This window comes from Phyllosticta citribraziliensis (assembly GCF_038025025.1).
Source record: "Phyllosticta citribraziliensis strain CPC 17464 chromosome Unknown J3D65scaffold_3, whole genome shotgun sequence".
NCBI classification, from domain to species: Eukaryota; Fungi; Ascomycota; class Dothideomycetes; order Botryosphaeriales; family Phyllostictaceae; genus Phyllosticta; species Phyllosticta citribraziliensis.
Window position 1 is genome coordinate 1,907,575 of NW_027117340.1, and position 18,440 is coordinate 1,926,014.

Here is an 18,440-nt window from a genome sequence, read left to right on the forward strand (position 1 = left end):
AACGAAGGAAAGAAAAGGGCATGCTGTGTGAATGCCAATTCCAGTATTAGGGATTATGTGCTAGAGATTATGTGATGCGTGTGTTTGGGGGGGAAATGGGATAGAGAAGGGGTAGAAATGCGAGGTTTGATGCTGATGCAGATGCTCCTGGTCAGGCTATTGCCCTTCTATCGTCTACGCCGTATGCGATGCGATGTGGTGCAGATCTTATTATGCAGGGGAAATAAGTGACGGTGGTGTGGGTAAAGAAAGCAACACGGGTTTTGACGGAAGAAAAAAAGACGACCTTTCGCGCAGTCTCGACGAGGCCAACTCGACTACTGGAATCAGACGCTCGTCTGTCCCAGATCGCGAAGTGCGCCCGGTTCCGTCTAGATGGGGCGGGGAGAAAGTTGACCCAGGAAGGGAGAGAAAGGGAGGGAAGGAACCGCTCGCTCCCTTCCCGTCCGTAGCGCTGCAGGCAGGCATGGCTAGCGTCGTGGCGGCGTTGGTCCGTCGCTTCCACCAGTGCCTGCCCTCGTCCAAGGCTCAACACATTAGCAAGAGTTGTGCTTTGTGCGCAGTCAAGGAGCGTTCATCCGCTTGAACTGACAAGGAACTGATAGGGAGCATTCGAGCCCCCGGTTCGGAGAACCTCAGCATTGTGTGCCACCGATGGATGATGAAGCTGATCCCCTGCAACAATGACTCCGCACAAGGGAGAGAGACGCCAGTGTTGTTTCCGCCGTTGCAGTCGCCCTGGCTCCGCTCGCCTCACGTCGCCACCACACCAACAACCGACGCTTCGTCTTGACTCACTACCGCACTTGGCCTGTCCGCGCCCCGCCACCTGCCGCCCGGCTGCTAGGTTAGTCTCCGTCCGTTGCCCGCTGCTTTGTCGTCTTGTTTGTCATGCAACAATAACATCGATGTGGAGCCTGGCTGGTTGTCTGGCTGGATTTTGCCGAACGGGAACAGACACGGGAAAGGTACCCCTCCAGCGCCAATCCCAACAACCCGCTTATTAGAGACGGTTGCGCGATCATAGATCGCCTCCCCTGGAGCCCCGGCCAATCACGCCTAGAATACCCATGGACGTCGGCAGGGCCATCGAGTCCGAGCCGGACCTTTGCACCGAATCCCTCTTTTCGTGACCCTTGACCTTGTCTGCGACCTGGTCGTTTCCCTCGCTCTTCAGGTCTGTCGTAGAGCGTGCGCCAGTACCGTTTCCGTTGGTAGCGGTCATGGCCGACGCGTTGCCGTTGCCAAGGGACATGCGGTGCAGGCTCTCGGCGAGGTCGTGTTGCGACAGGCTAGCCATGGTGATTGGTGATTGCGGAGTCGACAGGGACGTTGTCAATGCCGTGGCGGATGGAGGAAAAGGCAGCGCACAGTATCGCGCCATGGGCTGCATCGATGGCGGCGGGAACGACGGCGGCGGCGGCGGCGGTGGCGGCATTGCTGCCGCAGCCATGTACATGCTGTCCCCAAAGTAAACGCGTTAGTCTCGAAGCCCTGGTGGTACGTACAACGCGCGGGAGTTTGAGCGAGCTCGGCGGGCGGAAACGACGTGGGATCAACCAGGCGGGGGAGGAGGGACGGAATCGACGACAGTCCGTACGGCACTGCACAATGATAGCACCCAAGAGCAACAGCACAGGCAAGGAGCAGCAAACAAGGCAAGCCGCATGCGAGAGCAAACACTGGTATAAAGCGCGCAATAATACACAAACGAATGCAAACCATAAGGAGAACCAATCGTTGCCGGGAAAACCATGAAACTAGCAAAGTTGCAATTTAGAGGAAAAGCAGCATGCTCTAAAAAGCATCCATCCCGGAACCAGTCGGAGCATAGGCTCGTCAGCAAAGGGGAATCGAAAAACTAGCTACAACCCGAGAAAACCTCCATGTCGTGTGGAGAAAATAATAGTGTTGTTCCCGCGAGGACCGCAAGAAGATTAAGAGAGAGCAGCAGAAGAACCCCTGGCTAGGCCGTGTTGTACAGGATTTTCTCTAGACCTCGGTCGTGAAGAAGGGAAAGAGCAACTTTTTGGTATTGGGGGAAAGGCATGAAAACCCGGAAAATTGACTGGAGACCGAACTTGATGATGATGAGAGTCGTGACGTGGCATGCATAAAGTGAGAAAACCATGGACCAAGCCAACCGAGTTAAAGAGCCTTGAAAGACCTTTGAATGCACGACGTACGCGAACTCCCGCTGAACCCTCAAGAAATTGTAAGGAATTTAGCTTACTGTGGCAACGTCAGCAAGCCTGCATCTATGGCGGTTCACTGCTGCCATACCTTCATGGGAGCAAACCCACCGTATGGACCGGGCATGCCCATGTTGGGGTAGACCGGGGGAGGAGGGGCCGGGCGGTAGGGAGTGCCAGCGGGACCAGAGTTGTTTTGGCTGCGGCCCCAGGAAAGACGGACGCGCGAGTTGCCAATGGGGTATCCTTGCATCTGGTTGATAGCCATCTCTGCGGCATGGCGCTGCACGAATTGGACGAATCCACAACCCTTGCCCGGCGGGATCTTGACGTAAGTGATTTCACCAAAGCCTTGGAAGAAAGAGCGGAGCTCATCCTCGGTGACGTAGCCAGAAAGGCCTCCGACAAAGACGGTCGTGTTGTTGGGGTCGGTAAACTGGTTCATGGGCTGAGGAGCACCGTAGTAGCCAAGAGGCGGTGCGCCCATTCCGTACATTCCCACGGGGCCAGGACCGTGCATGCCGCCCATGGGGCCACCGGCAGCGGCTGGGCCACCGCCGCTCTTGTTCTTAGGAGTAGCGGTCGAAATGCGCATCGGGCGGTTGCCGCAGTAAACACCCTGCATCTCGTTGAGCGCGCGCTGCTGCTCACTCTCTTCGGAGAAGCGAACGAATCCGTAACCACGAGACATGCCGCTGATGGGATCCGTCATGATCTTGGCCGACTTGCACGAGGGGTACTTGTTCTGGAACAGCGAGACCAGGACGTATTCGTTGACTTCGGGGCCGAGGTCGCCGACAAAGATGGAGTACTCGGGGCCACGGTCGTCACGGCGGTCAGCGAGGCCTCCTCCGGAAGCCCAATTGAGCTTGAAGGGACGGTTCGTGTTGGGAATCATCTGTCCATTGAGGGAAAGGGCCTTGGAGGCAGCCTCGGGCGTCTGGAAGTCGACAAAGCAGTAGCCGGCATTGTTGCTACCATGGTTAGCTTTGATTGTTGAAGCAAGGGATGTTGCAACTCACCCAGAGAACTTGTCCCGGATCATCTTGACGTTGACTTGCTCGCCCATGCCAAACCAGACACTGCGGATGAAGTTTTCGTCGATCCAAGGCTCGAGTTCACCCATCCTGCCCACGTGTTAGCCATCAATTGCGAAAATGTTGCGCGTCGACCTTGGGTGAAGCGCCAGCTTCGGACCGACGCGACCGTGTGCGCACGCGTACCAGAGGGTTGTCTTGGCCTCGCCGCCAGGGCCTGGCTGAGCGGCGTTGGGCGCGCCAACGGGCATGTTTCCACCTTGGAACTGACCAGCCGCGCTCTCGATGGGCTGACCCATCTGAGGTTGTGGTTGACCTCCAGCGACGCCCTGCGCGTTGGAGTCGTCGGCGCCGGGCTGGCCTTGAAACGAGTTGTCGTAGGGGAAACTCATGGTGACCGCGCGAGGTGCTACGGTAGGTATATTCGGAAGTGTGAAAAAGTTGAAGAAGTGGCTTGGGGTTAACGTCCTAGCGTTGACGACGGTAGAAGCTAGCCGGGCAGAGGATAAGTCAGCACAGGCGCTCTGATCGCACGGCGGAGAGCCATGTGAGAAAAGCAAGAGGCACGAGCCCGCAGCCCTGATCAGGCGTGCAGATGATTGACGCTTGGGGCAGAACTCACCTCGAGAAGAATGACTGCAGATGGCAGATGTATCGCCGAGATTGCGACAAGACGACCTGGATTGCGCGCGCAGGCAAAGCCCAAGGAAGCGGAAGCAGCAAGCCAGATGGAATTGAAGGCGACTTGACTTGGGAGGGACCGCGCGAGCGAAAGTTCAGAGTTAGGAGAACCTAGCAATGCTGAATGAAGGTCGTTTGCTCGAAGCGGCGGAAGCAGCAGAAGAGAGGTCACTCGCAAATCTGCCGAGAGATGAGAAAGAGTCAGTCAGCAGGCGGCGGCAGAAGCGAGAGTGAGTAAGCGCAAGCCAGATCACATGCGCGCGCGCGCGAGGGAGGGACTTTGTCGAGGCGGGGTTGAGCGACGGAAGGCGCGAGGTGGAAAAGATGCGGGAGAGAGGTGGAGTGGTGGAGTGGTGGTGGTGGTGGTGGTGGTGGTGATTTGTGGGCGGAGGGTTGAAGAGGTGCGGTCCGGGAGCGTCAGAGCGAGGTACCTAGCGTCGGCGGCGGCGTCGGCGGCGGCGGCACGACACAAGACGCACGACGACAACGGCCCAAGACAGGCGCGCGCGCGCGCGAGAGGCAAATGCGGTTGCGAGTCGGTGGCTCGACGACCTGACGCGCTTGGCGGGGTGAGAGTGCCGGGGCGGCGAGGATCGCAAACGGACGACGGCCGGGGCAGCGAGGATCGCGGTTGGTTGGGTGAAGTGAGAGGTGAGGTGTGAGACGAGGGAGACGTGTGGGCCGCGGACGCGATTGAAAAAAATCGAAATCAGCAGCGAGCGACTTACCAAGCTAATGACGACGGACTGAAGCAGAGCGGCAATCAGATCGAATGCAGAGAGACTGGCGCCAGACTGGAGAGACGAAAGACCCAACACGCGCGACGCAAAGGGAAGACGGGCGAATAAATAAGCGTGGGGAGTGGTGGTGAGGGATTAGTGTGGAGGTAGTTGTGAGGGCGAGGAGCGAAGGGAAGGGAAGGGAAGACGAGGAAAGGGCAGACGCAGTCCCGTGATTCCACTCCGTCGCGGTCCACGGTCCCATGTTTTGGCCAGAGTCTATCGAGCCCACGACCGCAACCCAACCCATCCATCCCATGCCGCTCCGTCAGGTCCGCAACCAAAGCCCTCTCCTCGCTGCACGACATGGCCCTCTGTACGGTAGGGCTGTTTCAGCAAGATGAAGACGATCGACTTGACCGCTTGCAGTCGCCCATCCCCACCACTGCCAGTCCTCAGAGCTCCACATCGGCTGCCCTCAACAGAGACCCGCCGGCCTGGATCCCCCCAGCTGCAAACAGTCACCTTGACCTCTCTGTGTAGGTACCTAGTCATCTACGAGTACGGTAGCTCCAGATGCTGTACCATGGCGCGCCACTCCCGCCGACCCGTTGCGCTGCCATCCCTCCCGACCGCACACAACACTACCGGTACACACACACCCCTCGCACAAGGTCCGTCGTCTGCTGCTCAAGATCTGCTGCGGGGATTCCACCACCTGACGTCCTTCGCTGTCCGCGTCTGTGCTGGCCCGGACACCACGAGAATCACATTGCTTGTTTTGTTCAGGGGCCGCTCTTTGGCAACTGCTCCACGCGTTTATTGGTTGCTACATGGCATCGACGGGCTCGAGGCCACGAGACAAGTCATCAACCCCACCATCCCATCTCCTTCTTTACTGCTTTGGGGGAACGCCCTCGGCCGCCGCCGAGTCGCCAAACGAGTCGCGTCCAGACTCAAACACCTTGTCGAAGTCGTACTCGCCCCACCTGATGTCCGGGTTGAGGCCAGCAAACTTCCACACGCCGTTGACCTTTTTGTACCAGTGCGTGTTGGTGCTGTGCGCGTGGCCCTTGACGGCCACCTTGGTGCGCGACGAGTCCGTGTACCGCTGGTGCGGCACGCGCAGCTGATGCACGCCAACGACCTCGTCGTCCGAAATCTTCTCCCACTTGGATCCGCCGATGAAGTGTTGGGTCTTGAGCAGCGGGTCGCCAAGCACGTCGGGAGACGAAATCATGCCAATGAACTCCTCGGCTGGCATGGCCTCCCAGAGCTTGTCCAGGAACGAGCGGTAATCGATCTGCAACGGACCATTGGCCATGGCCTCTTCGTCATAATCATGGTAGCGTACTGACCCTCAACGTTGGCGCAATGCACTTGCTCAACCGAGCCCAGTCCTTGGTGTCGTAGCTGTCGGCCCACTCAACAAGACAGTTGCAGAGGCCAAGGTAGTCTGGTTGCCATTAGTAACGCACCATGGCCGCCATGTGAGGCTCCATACCCTCGAAGGTGATGTTTTTGCTGGCCATGTTGGAATGAAGTTTGGGTGATTGAATTGGCGAGGATCGAGTGATTGGTACGTTCGGAGCGAGCAAGACGTCAATGGCCCAAGGTCCCTGATATATACGTCCATGTCACTGTTCGGATCCCCATGCTAAGGCGTGTCCGGCGGACTCTGCGGGGGGGACCCGAAAGCCACGGGCAAGATGCTAACCATGTTGACACGAATCTAGAAGAATTCGAATCGGTTGCGGCAGCTGGAGACGAATGGGAGAATTTAGAAAAATGCACAAGTTTGGGTCGACAGACTCTGGGTCGTGGATGGCATGGCTTGCTATAGCGTGCCATGGTGGAGGGGCGGGGCGGCGTCTGCCACTCATTCCTGGGCTGCACAGCACGGGCAGCGAGTGACGAGGCTCAGTCCACATGCAGTAGGATCGCAGGACCGGCCTTGACGACCAAGATGAAGGTCCGGGTAGATCTTGGGCGGGTAGCTTGTGCACCCGGAGCTGAGCTGGGTACTGTAATGGATGCAAGCTGGCAGTCCGGGTGCCGTGGCGGGGGCGATGCCGGGCGTGGATCGGACCTCATGGCTGACCTGACGGGCGCGCGCGGGAACGGACGGGAAGGCAATGCGGTGCCGCCGGCCCGAAGCTTCGGCCTTCGATTCGGATGGCCTCCAGGAGCTCATTCAGTTGGTTGATTGTTGCTTCACAAATCAGTCTCAAGAACCATCACTCCCAGAGTGGCCCAGCTCCAGCTCTGGTACCAAGTAAGATGGCTGGGTCGGCACCGCGACACATGTAAGCAAGACAACAGCTCCGCATGCTCTCCGGAGCTTAAGCTGCTGGAGCTACTGCACAAATACCTGGGCATCATCTGTTGGCATTTTACAGACGTCGGCCTGGGGCCAAATGACTCGTAGTGCCTGAGCTTCGAACACGGCCGTTTTTGGCAGCAATAGGGACCGCCATGACATTGACGACTTCAGTTGTCGGCAGAGACAAAGCCTCGAACGGGCTGAGCAATAGGAGAGTGACGCAAGCCGGAGCGTCTTGGCGCCACCGCGACTTTGGCCCTCCTGCGACACGTCCAACGCAACAATCCACTTCCAAACGCCTTCACAGGCGTCTCAGTCTCTCACCCTCTCCCAGGAACCAACCCGACCAGCAAGAAACCGCCTCTGCCCCTGTTTCGCCCTCCCTTGACGCCTCCTCCTTTGCTTCCTCAACTTTCACCCGGCCATGTCAGACGCCAAATACCAGCCCGCACCGACGGCCGAACCGCCGCGCGAGCCCCCGCCGACCTACGAGTCTGCCGTCGACAAGACGCAGCAGCAGCCCGCCGCCGCCAATGCCGGCCCGTCGCCCAACCCTCGCCGTCAAACAATGTCGCGCGTGCCTCTTCCGCTGGACCTGGCTGCCTTGAACGACCTTAGAGGGAAGAGGGTCGTCTTGGCCTCGGCGAGCCCCAGGCGGCGACAATTGCTCGCCCAGGTGCGTCAGAGTCAGCAAACGCGGCCAACAATACAATCAAAGTCAGGTTTAACAAGGGGGCGTTCGTTTCATCACAGATTGGCCTGCCGAATGTCGAAGTCGTACCATCAACGTTTGCCGAGGACCTGCCCAAGAGCATGGCGCCATTTGAATACGTGCTCGAGACGGCAACGCAAAAGGCCATGAACGTGTACAAGGTCGAGATTGACAACGAGGAAAAGGGCGAGCCGGCCCTCATCATCGCCGCCGACACCATCATCGTCGATCATTACGGTGCCATACTCGAGAAGCCGCGCAGCGAGCGCGAGCACATCGAGATGCTCAAGAACCTGCGCGATCACGGCGAGCACCACGTCTTCACCGCCGTGGCGTGCATGAGCCCGCTCGAGAGCGCAAGGGATCCGGGCTACGCAATGAAGACGCACGTCGAGGACACGGTCGTGCGGTTCGATAAGAGCGGTGCGTTGAATCATTCATAGCCGGCGCTTCGACGAGACACCTTCCCCTTTCCTTCCCCCTGAAAATCACCACAGGTCCATGGTTATCCGCTGACTTGAGACCGGCACGCAGTCACCGACGACCTCATCCTGGCGTACGTGCGCACGCGCGAGGGCGCCGACAAGGCCGGCGGCTATGGAATTCAGGGCATCGGATCCATCCTGATCGAGCGCATCGAGGGCACCTTCGACAACGTCGTCGGCCTGCCCCTGCGCGCCACGCTCAAGCTGATCGAGGAGGTCACCAAGGACGAGGACGAGATGGACGAAGACCTAGCCGCCGCCATGGACGGTGATGATGTCGAGGTGTAGGTTCAAATTTTTGGAAGGGCAAACAAAAGCCAGGAACACGAGCCGTGTAAGCTGGGCCCGTTGCGGAGCATGAGAAGCTGAGGCTCGGGGCAGCAAGCTCGTTTGCTGTCCCATTTGAAAGTCATGCTATGCTGCATCGGCGTACATACGGGGCATAATTGGTCGACCAACAGCAGCCGAGTCGACGCAAGTCGCATATACCCACCTGCATACACATCGTTGGCAGCTTGGTCACGGAGACCGAGGAGGCAAGAAGCATTTAAACAGCCGTAGGCTCATTGGATCATGTACATGACAGGAGAAAGACATGATGCAAATCGACTTAACCGATAGACTATTCACATTTTGTTCTCGGACCGTTGGTTCTTTTCTTGATCGTTGTCCGTCTCTCTGTCGAGAGAATATCCATGCAATAAGAACGAGGTGCATTGTGCTCCCAAGGACTCGTGCCCGCGGTGGGGGCTGAAGCGCAAGAGTCCTCCCCATTCGATCTGATCTGTTCCCCTCCTCGAGACGGTCTTTGGTGTGCCGCCTCGACTTTCCCCACTCGCTCCCATCATGGATTTCTCGGCTTCGTAGTCTGTTGGTCTATCCGTCTACTCATCATCCACTTCCGCAGAATTAACAATCGATACTTTCACACCGAAAACGACTACGCCACGCCGCCATGATGCGGACCTGTCTGGTACTCAGGGCGAGATGACTCGGCGTGTCGTTGACGGCATCAATGTACACGACATATTATGCACCATGGTGTTCGCAGCCCGAGTCCGAAGCTACGTCATCTCGTCTTCTGCACAGGCATGGTGCTGTAGGTGTAGAAGTGCAGTCTAGACTTTTTCTTCTCAATCATGTTTCCGTCCCTCTTGGCCAATTTCTCATATTTCTTTCTTGCTAGTGAGTGGTTTCCAGTTCCCAATCTCGCGCCTGGCCGGGTGCGACAGCGAGTGTCGAGAAATATGGAATTTCCGTCTGCAATGCAGAACAGAACGACTGCCCCTTGGATCCTGCACCAGAATTTGTCATTCATTCAGACATCCACTTTTGGTGCCACTGGCGGGGGGTTAACTTCAAACTCATCACATGCCAGATGACGGAAACATGCATGTTCTTGTTGACATGAATTACTACGTTTGATTCATTCGTTGCTGGTCATTAAGATGCGCCCGCGTGCTATGCTGCCTGCCTGCCTGCCTGTCTGTCCGTCCGATACAGACAATACAATGCCATGCCAAATGCCACCATGCGATGCTAAAAGCCAAAGCTGGAACAAAGCCATCCGCCCAATGCAGCCAAGTGAAGAGATGCATCCAAAACAATCGCTCAGCCTCCTCTTTCCCCTCTCAACAGCGGAACAAGACACACGGCTTACTCCTTGGCAATCTCCAGCACGGCCTTGCCAAAGTTCTTGCCGCTCAGCATGCCGAGGAAGGCGTCGACGGCGTCGTCCAGCTTGTCGACGTGCATCTTGGCCTTGAACGTGCCCTCGTGGATCCACTTTTGCACGTTCTCCTGGTGCGCCTTGGCGTGCAGCGGGCCCATGTCCGGGTCCATGACGATGAAGCCGCGCATCGTGATGCGCTTGCTGACCACGTGGAACAGGTTGCGGACGCCGTAGCGCTCCTCGGGCGTCAGGTTGTATTGCGAAATCATACCGCAGGCAACTGTGGCAATTGTTAGCAGGTGTGTCAAATGCGATGGTCGGATTGGACAAGGACTTACTGATGCGGCCCCTGTTGTTCATGGCCTCGAGCGCCGCCTCGAGCGTCTCGCCGCCGACGTTCTCAAAGTAAATGTCGATGCCGTTGGGCGCCAAGCGCGCCAGCGCGTCTCCGGGAGCCTCCTTCTTGTAGTTGAATCCGGCGTCAAAGTTAAGCTCCTTGAGGATAAAGTCGAGCTTGGCGTCGTCACCAACGCTGCCAATGACATTGAGGCCCTCGTGCTTGGCCAGCTGGCCGACGAGCTGGCCGACGGCACCACTGGCGGCCGAGATGAAAATCGTCTCGCCCTTCTTGGGCTTGCCGATTTCGTAGAACGACGAGTACGCCGTCAGACCGGGCATGCCCAGCGGGCCGGTGAAGAGCATCGGTTCCAGGTTGTAGGGGTTGTTCAAGTGTTTGAAGCCATTTGCCAACGCCTCGGGAAGCACGCTGTACTCCTGGATGGGGCACATGCCCGAGATGAGGTCGCCAGCCTTGAACTTGGGGTTGGCGGACTTGAGGACCTTGCAGACAACGTTGTTGTCCATGGGCTCGCCGAGTTCGAACGAAGGGAAGTATGACTTGGAGCCGGGCTCCCGCATGCGGCCACGCTGGTACGGGTCGAGCGAAGCGTAAAGGTTCTTGGTCACGATGCCGCCCTTGGGGGGCTCAACCGTGTCGAGGTCGAGGGGGCGCGACTCGACGGCGAGGTCGACGCCGGGCTTGGGCCAGCCCGTAGGCGGGTTCTTGTAGATCAAGCTCTTGTTCTGGGTTTGGACCATTGTGATGTCGGTTGTGGTGTTGGGATGGAGAGGAAGAATTGAAGAGACTCAAAGGGGGAAGGTGTGGATTTGTTTGGAAGGTGCGGATAAATGGTATCAGAATGAAAGCAGAAGGCGAGGGGCTGGCGGGACTAGGCCGTCATATATACAGAGCTGCCAGCAGTGTAACCGCCAGCAAAGAGAAAGAAAAAAATTCAGAGAGGCAATATCACCGCGCCGGCGCAGACGTTAGCCGGCTCCTAACGTACGGACAGAGGGGCCTTCTTTCGCCCATCTTCGACGATTGCATCATGACAGGTCAAGCCAGCGGTCGGCAGTGGCGGCCGTCGGAGCCACTCGTCGAACCCTTACGACTGGCCTTGGCCGAGTGCCGAAAAGAGACGGGGATGAGGGGGTCACGGCCGCAAGGGAGACTGACGTTCTCCGCCCCGAGCGGCCCGATGCCGTGTCGGTCCCGACGTAGATTAGATTCCATGACGCACTAAGGTCTTGGAGGTATTCTTTTGCTCTGGTTTGGAGTGGCCAAAAATTGGAAAGCCGTTTATTCACAAGCTCTTCAAGAACAAAAGCCACAGTCGCGTATCTGCGAGCTCATGGCGACCACAGGTACAGAAGGGGCGCCGGGCAGGAGTACGCTTTTGGATGTCCGGTCCGCATCGCCCGGGCGTGCTGGCGGTGGTCCTTGAGCTGTGAGGAAGGGCTCGAGATGTTTTCGGGGCGAGGTCCAGGCGGGATGGGCCAACGGAGACGGAGACTGTATCGAGTATGTAGGCCGCCGATGGTAGCTCAAGGCTGGTGGTTCTTCTGACAGACGGCCGATGCTGTGGTGTTTCAGAGGGCGGGGAGGTGATTGGGAGTGGAAGAGGGATGGAGCATAAGGATGGTGATCGGCTTGCAAAACTGCGGTGGCTGCCCCGCGCCCACGATAGCCACGATAAGCCAGACGCGTCCTCGCCCTTCGCAGCTGAGAGCCATTGTTCACTCCCCTCTCCAACACCAAACACCATCATCCTTGACGTCACGGACCTTGGTGCAGCTCCAACCTCCGTCGCCTCCTGAGATGTGCGCCAGCCATCGTCCGCCGTGCTCCCCGACCCACAGCCAACCCTGAGCCCACGTTGCTGAGCAAGCCGTCGCCGATTAATAATCCCCCAGACGACCGTCCTCTCTCCCAAACTCTGCACAGATGCGGTACTGTGTGCCGAAGGCATCCCAACAGGCGAGCAAACAACCTCGGATACAAGGCAGCCAACAGAGGAGGAGCGCGAGAAAAGAACTGTCACCAAGCGCGGCGGATACGGATCATCGGGGCCGTTTGACCACCTTGTTGGTCGACGACTGACGTACCAAGCCCACGCCCGCCTTGGTATCACCGAAATGGACAACGGACGTTGTCGCAGAAGCACGACACAGGTGCAGGCAGATCAGTTCAAGAGCCGCGGTAAAATTCTAGATCTGCGTCCATCAACCGGGGTCGGACGTCGCTCGGACCCAGTCATTCGGGCCTGGTCCGGACGGTCTTCCTGCCTGTTGTGGTTCTTTCCTCTCTGTCCTTTTTCTGTGTGAAGCTATGATGATGACCAAGCTGTTCACTTGGTGAAGTGACCACGTCCAGTCAGCAACGAGCAGCCCCGTGGTGATGATTCTGGCACCATCTTTTCCACAACGGCAAGCCACCGCTCCTCTTGCCGGTGGTGGCGTCGGCGGCTGCGCCCGTTTATATTTCCTTTTGCGGCAGAGCAGAAAACCGCTCGACAACGTGGCAGACAATAATCCGACAGGGAGCACTGCTGCAAGTCGGACGGGCAGCACCACAAGCACAGACCCTTCCATCTGTGTTCCTCGCCAGGTTCTGTACGGGATGTTGGCCGACGGGGTCTAGGGAGCTGTTTCCGGCTGCCGAATCGTTGACGCTGCATATCGCGTAGTGTCCGGTGGCCTGGTCATGTCACGCCGTTTTGAGTACCGTTGCGCCTATCTTGCAAATGCCTCTTAGAGTAGGGATGTAGATAGGGGGACAAAGGCACGGATGCTCGCTCCATCGTTTTTTCTCAGAACTCTTGACCAGCCCACGTGTGCTGACCTTGTGGTCTTGTTTCCACTTTCAATCATTCCTCTTTATTCTACCGGGTACAGTCGTGCTGTCTCATGAGCATTGGAGATCCAGAGCCAACAGTGTTCTCAAGAATCGTTTGTTGCCATGGTCCCAAATTCCACGGTCTCGCAATCATGACGCAAATCATTCGTACATCCGTTCTGAACTCGGCTAATCACCTGTTTGATGCAGTTCAGACTCAGTCACACTGTCGAAAGAATTGATATCTTCGTCCATCTGAAGCATTCAATTCATGCTCCCTGGTTGCAGTTGCACTTCCATCCCTTCCCCTTCCTTCTCCTTCGCATCCATCCCAAATCCAGATCTACCCCACAGTAGCCAACAGGCCCCATAGCACGGCTATGGTCGCCGCCAACGCCGCCCCACCTCTGCCTCCACCACCCACAGTCCCCGCGTTGCTGGTGCTTGGCGTCGGCGTCGCGCTTGGCGGCGTCGTCGTGGCGGCTGACGACGACGGCGCCGACGCACTCGCATTGGTGGAGGAAAAGAGCGAGGATGAGTAAGTCGATAAAGAGGTAAGTGCGGATGCCGATGTGGGGAGTGTGCTCGCAGGAGGCACATAGCTAGGGGTTGTTGATGTCGAGGAAGACGTGAGAGGAGTAGATATCGGAACAGGCGTAGAAGTAGTGACAGGAGAAGTAGCGATAGTAGAGGAAATAGTGATCGTACACGTTGTCCAGACAGACAAAAACTGCGGCGTGTGACGCTGGACACCAAATGTTGCTTTCGGCTTGGTGTTTTCCGTGTCGCCATTTGCTTCCCCCGCCGCAGCAGCAGCCCGATGCTGCACGTCTCTGGGAACTGGTGGATGCCACTCCGTAGACAAAGGTGCGGGCATCGGATAGACCGTCGCGGTCACCACCTGCGTCACAGGATCGGGAAATTCGGGGACCGGATAGACGGTCGCAGTCAACAGCTGCGTAACGACGTCAGGAGAGGGTGGGACATCGGCCGTGACGGTCTCGGTGACCCAAACCTCCGTGACGATGATATCTGTGACGACAACAACGGGCCCGTCATCGTGACGAGCTTCGTCTTGCCTCTTCTCGTTGCGCCCTGACAGACTTGCCGCCTGCGCAGGCGCGTCTGTCGGCTTGGTCAGCGTCTGAGTGTACGGCTGCGTGATTGTCGTGCGGTACGGCACAACAGTGCCTTTGGTGGAGCCGTCCGCGTGTGTAATCAGCGTTGTCGAATCCAGTATGAGCGTGAATGTGGCGGAAGCTACCTCGTAGTAAGTGATGGGGTCGTACGTGAAGCGCGGTGGTTCGTCTACACGACGCTGCGGCTGCGCAGTCGCAGACGAAAGCGTCCTAGATGTAGCCGTACGGGCAGGGAGCGCTGACTGCGGCGATGGATTTGCTGGCTCGCTTTCCGTGACGGTCACTGTGACTGTGGCTAATGCACACGCGTTGACGTCGCCATCTCCTCGCTCAGCAAGAAATCCGTCTACGATATTGCTGTGGGAGTCTCCTGGAACATTAAGACCTGAAAGCTCTCTAGGGGGGATCTGATCCAGCGGGGGAAGGACGGTCGCAAGGTCGACGAGGGAACCCATGCCTTTGGTGTCGATTGACATTGTGAGCAGCGGCACTGCGACAGATGGATAAGAACCCATTTTGAAGATTGGGATAACAAAAGCAACATCCAGCTCACTGGAATGGATGCGAAGACACAGCGTGGACGTTGGAGGAAACTTAAGGACTTCCATTTGAGTCGACCGAGAACATCGTGATGTGACCTCACGAAACACGAGACGGGACTTGATTGCTTGCTGGCTCAGTTTGCTTTTCGTGTTGGAGTTGGAGTCTGTCGTGATGTACATGTGCTGCTCTGTTCAGGATACAAAGGTTGTAGTAACACGTTACTGGAGAGCGTCGTTGTGAGAAGCTCAAAAGGCTCTTTCCGGAGGTACAGCGAGCTTTCGACCTCCGTCAAGGTGATTCAATATGAAAACTCAAACTCAAAGACAGACGGATAGTCAACTTCGCTCCTCCATGAGGCAGCCATCTTCTTATGAGACCAACTGTGTGCAATAAACTATAACAGTGTAACAAAGTTCGTACAGGTAATGCACCAAATTTAGACAATTGTTGGACGGTGGGTATAAAAACGGTAGATGTACAACATACCTGCGGTCTCAAGCCACCCGAACTTGAATCAAAGCTTTCTATGCCTCTCTTGTAATGTAAGAACGCCCTCCATGCGCCCATCACGAGGGATCTACTCTGCGGATTCCCACGACCCTTGTCATTCTCTGCTCCATGCCCCACACGCGGTCGTCGACCAGTTGGATGTCCCTCTCGACTCCTCTGACAATCCTTGACACTTGGTGAGCTCCGAGTTCCAAGAGCGAGATTAATGGCACTTACAAACAAGCGTCACCAATCTCCTTTGCGATTCGTCTCGTTTCCAGTCGGGCCAAAGTATTCATCATTTCAACAACATCGCCCTTCTTTCGAAGCCAAAGATAGCGCTCACGAAAACCTGCTTTTCGGTATTCCGTCTTGTAGTAGTCATCGTCGTCGCTGGGCGCATATCCTTCGCCATTACGCACATTAGGATCGTGAGATGGACTCCGTCCCATTTCCACATCGTCGCGCAAGAACGGTCGCTCTAGCTCCCGAAAATCGCGAATCAGATGCCTTATCGCTTCGCGCATGACACGGGTGCTGACGTCGTCGTCGTGTATGTCCTTGGCGTCCGTGACTGCGTGACTGTCCAACCGCATTCCAATGATCTCTTTCTCCGAGGCACTACTGTACCCATTGTTGTTGTTGGGGTATCTGTTGGTGCCGCTGCCCCTTCGCTTCCTGAGTCTGTTGCGAGCGCCCCCCACGAAACTGCTCCGCCGGCGCTGGAAGCGCCGCACTTTGCGTAGATGTGCGCGTTCCTCGTAAAGACCCTGCTTCAGGTTGCCGAGGAAGTCTGGAATTTGGGTCTGAGCCGCTGCGATGGTTTGCAAATTCTCCCAAGAGACGCGCAGGAACGTGGCGACGGTGAAGGCGAAGCTGACGAAGCCGATCGTTGTACTTATGAGCGAGAGCGGCGAAATCTCCGTATGGGTGCTGAGGACGACGCCCATGGCTTGACTGTTGGCTTGGCGGGCTTGGGCTTGAAACGGAGAGGCCCTAGTGGACGATATTGGTGTAAGCGATGATGAATTATTGGACCGTCGTCTTGGACTCCCAGGTTGTATATGAGCTTTTTTGACAAATCCTCTGGGCGGGAGGAAGCATCACAGGGTTTGTTCTGTTCGAAGCGCTTACCTTGTTGGAAATCCTCCACCTTGCGAACTAAAGACATAACCCCAGTGTGAAAGCTACGCGTGGGTTAAGACATGAAGAGAAAGATAAGAGCTTTTGGGGGACCGAAAAGCGTCAAGCCGACGAGCTTGTGGCTGGGAGGGGCGTATATAAGCGGCGGCCATCAGAGCCACCTCGTGCATTATGCGGCGGTATCGTCATGATAGGGACCGGTCGGGGAGTCGACGCGCGAATCCGGGGAAAGAATTGGCATGTCGAGGTCAGATGGCGTTGAGACGTGATGAACGTGACCAGTGGACAAGGACCACGCGGGCCGACAAGCAGATGGGTTTAGCGGCGTGGGCGAGGTCATGAAAGAGTTGGGCTGACTAGGAGGGTTCGACAGTGCGACGCGGGCAGGTCTGCGGACGTGGATAGCTGGCCAGGGAGGCGCAGGTGAGGTGGTTGAGAGAAACCAAAGGTCGTGTCTGTTGGCCGTTGTCGTCACTGCCAAGCGAGCGGCCGAGCTCCAAGAGCTCCTCCATCGCGTGTGCCAACCCAACCCAACGCCTGCGCCTCCTTCGGTTCCCTTCCGCTTGACAGTTCTCCAGCTCATGTAGTCCTCACTCGACCCGACACTCGACTCCTCAAATCTCCCATCGCTAGCTCCATCCCACTCAACATGTTCTTCTTCTTCACCTGCGGCTCGCACAGTATGTCGATCAGCTGCTCCGCCGCCGTGCCATACATGTACCGTAGCTAACACTCAACCAGCGTTCCAGTCGCCTCTCAAGGGCTACGAGAACGTCACGGTCCAGTGCCAAAACTGCGGCAACTGGAGTGGGCGCGTCTACAGGCGTTGGTAAGCGTCAGCAGGAGCTTTCCCCGGTCTGCGCGTGCGCACGCGCCGGGCCTCCCGCCTCTCCACAGCTTCTCCACACTCCCCATGCTGACTCGGCACAGGCAGTGGTTCACCTTTTGCTTTGTGCCCATCATTCCCTTTTCCCTGAAGCCATGGCATGAAGTCGGCTGTCACATTTGCAACTTTTTCCAGGACATCAAGTAAGCCATCGCCCGCCTCTCCAAGTCTCTTCCGCCACTCCACGTCTCGTCCGCCACTGACCATCACCTCCCTACAGATACCGCCCCGACGTTCAGGCTCAGGCTAACGGCGGTGGCCCGCAGTATGGCGGACAAATTCCCATGGAAAACTACGGAGGCAAGCAGCCGGAGACACAGCCGGCGCCGGAGCCGCAAGCCCAGTACCAGCAGCCGCAGTACAAGTAACGCGTCGATGCTGGCAAGCTATTCCGCCATTCAAACTATGCCGCCCGTCCTATCATACTCCAACCATCATTGCACATGCGCGCGTCAGGCTTTAGCTGCAAACAGTCTGTTCTGATCTGGCGGCTGCGACGGGATGAAGAGGCAAAGCTGCACGAGCAAGCGCAGATGCGGAATGCGGACTCTTATGGTAATAGGCTGGGCTGAGGTAGTGCGGCCGGGCGTTTTGGTTTTTGTTGCATGGGTTTGGTGGGGATTGATACCAGATACCTGAGGCTCCTCAAAAATGTTTACTTTCTCCTAATCTTGAATTTCTGTGAACTGGGCCTTGAAAGCTACTCATTGTTCTACCCCAGGCCATATCTTGTGCGTATCACGACTCTGGGGCACTGTGGTCGTCAACGGAACATTACGCAACGTTGGCTCAAATTGTGTTGGGTTGGCGGTGTCAGTGATGAGTATGTTGTGTTGAATTAGGTTGACAAATATTAACTCCGACGATGTACTAGTAATTTTATGCTTAGACTGATCATTACTTTTTTGTTCTTTTCCCTCCCTGAGCCACTCACGAGCTGTATAGTAGGTAGTAGTAGTAGGGGTGGTGAGGTGCTAGGCATCAGGGAAAACCCACCTTATTAAATTTCTAATTAACAATTGTCAACCCAACTCCGTGCAATGAGGGTGCCACATTATGTACATTGACAAATCAGAGGGCGCTATTTGGTTGTGCTGATGTTGACTTTATCAATGTCTGTTGTCAATCACTGAAATATATTGAACTGACGACCATCCTGTTTTGAGGGATAATTAGGAATCTGGTGAGGAACGTTGCATTCTTAGTATTTCTAACTTCAACATGGCGCGACTATTACGCATCTG

General features: G+C 56.7%; 8 protein-coding genes across 8 annotated transcripts; 2 read left to right on the forward strand and 6 right to left on the reverse strand.

Annotated features, from left to right (window-relative positions):
• Nucleotides 1-2,268: 2,268 nt before the first annotated feature.
• On the reverse strand, nucleotides 2,269-3,621 carry J3D65DRAFT_549074 (mRNA binding post-transcriptional regulator; the record flags this gene model as incomplete). The annotated part of the gene is made up of 3 exons (XM_066796937.1): nucleotides 2,269-3,166; nucleotides 3,215-3,319; nucleotides 3,416-3,621. 3 exons carry the CDS (start codon nucleotides 3,619-3,621, stop codon nucleotides 2,269-2,271), a joined length of 1,209 nt encoding a protein of 402 aa, XP_066658001.1.
• A 1,695-nt stretch (nucleotides 3,622-5,316) lies between these two features.
• On the reverse strand, nucleotides 5,317-6,319 carry J3D65DRAFT_265142 (Scytalone dehydratase). The gene is made up of 3 exons (XM_066794922.1): nucleotides 6,134-6,319; nucleotides 5,988-6,085; nucleotides 5,317-5,932 (listed from the first exon to the last, which is right to left on the reverse strand). The coding sequence occupies exons 1-3, from the start codon at nucleotides 6,159-6,161 to the stop codon at nucleotides 5,525-5,527; spliced, it is 534 nt and encodes a 177-aa protein (XP_066658002.1). The 5' UTR covers nucleotides 6,162-6,319; the 3' UTR covers nucleotides 5,317-5,524.
• Nucleotides 6,320-7,194: 875 nt separating this feature from the next.
• On the forward strand, nucleotides 7,195-8,553 carry J3D65DRAFT_265088 (septum formation protein Maf). The gene is made up of 3 exons (XM_066794921.1): nucleotides 7,195-7,628; nucleotides 7,706-8,087; nucleotides 8,199-8,553. Exons 1-3 carry the CDS (start codon nucleotides 7,377-7,379, stop codon nucleotides 8,435-8,437), a joined length of 873 nt encoding a protein of 290 aa, XP_066658003.1. The 5' UTR covers nucleotides 7,195-7,376; the 3' UTR covers nucleotides 8,438-8,553.
• Nucleotides 8,554-9,805: 1,252 nt separating this feature from the next.
• Nucleotides 9,806-10,919, reverse strand: J3D65DRAFT_549246 (uncharacterized protein; the record flags this gene model as incomplete). The annotated part of the gene is made up of 2 exons (XM_066796944.1): nucleotides 9,806-10,101; nucleotides 10,160-10,919. The coding sequence occupies 2 exons, from the start codon at nucleotides 10,917-10,919 to the stop codon at nucleotides 9,806-9,808; spliced, it is 1,056 nt and encodes a 351-aa protein (XP_066658004.1).
• A 272-nt stretch (nucleotides 10,920-11,191) lies between these two features.
• Nucleotides 11,192-12,256, reverse strand: J3D65DRAFT_265376 (uncharacterized protein). Its single transcript, XM_066794924.1, has one exon. The coding sequence runs from the start codon at nucleotides 12,128-12,130 to the stop codon at nucleotides 11,465-11,467; it is 666 nt and encodes a 221-aa protein (XP_066658005.1). The 5' UTR covers nucleotides 12,131-12,256; the 3' UTR covers nucleotides 11,192-11,464.
• Nucleotides 12,257-13,046: 790 nt separating this feature from the next.
• On the reverse strand, nucleotides 13,047-15,004 carry J3D65DRAFT_265335 (uncharacterized protein). The gene has a single exon (XM_066794923.1). It carries the CDS (start codon nucleotides 14,855-14,857, stop codon nucleotides 13,340-13,342), a length of 1,518 nt encoding a protein of 505 aa, XP_066658006.1. The 5' UTR covers nucleotides 14,858-15,004; the 3' UTR covers nucleotides 13,047-13,339.
• Nucleotides 15,005-15,244: 240 nt separating this feature from the next.
• J3D65DRAFT_665805 (uncharacterized protein) lies at nucleotides 15,245-16,117 on the reverse strand (the record flags this gene model as incomplete). The annotated part of the gene is made up of 2 exons (XM_066802863.1): nucleotides 15,245-15,353; nucleotides 15,405-16,117. 2 exons carry the CDS (start codon nucleotides 16,115-16,117, stop codon nucleotides 15,245-15,247), a joined length of 822 nt encoding a protein of 273 aa, XP_066658007.1.
• An 842-nt stretch (nucleotides 16,118-16,959) lies between these two features.
• J3D65DRAFT_665806 (uncharacterized protein) lies at nucleotides 16,960-17,564 on the forward strand (the record flags this gene model as incomplete). Its single annotated transcript, XM_066802864.1, has 4 exons — nucleotides 16,960-16,990; nucleotides 17,052-17,139; nucleotides 17,241-17,339; nucleotides 17,417-17,564. 4 exons carry the CDS (start codon nucleotides 16,960-16,962, stop codon nucleotides 17,562-17,564), a joined length of 366 nt encoding a protein of 121 aa, XP_066658008.1.
• Nucleotides 17,565-18,440: the final 876 nt, after the last annotated feature.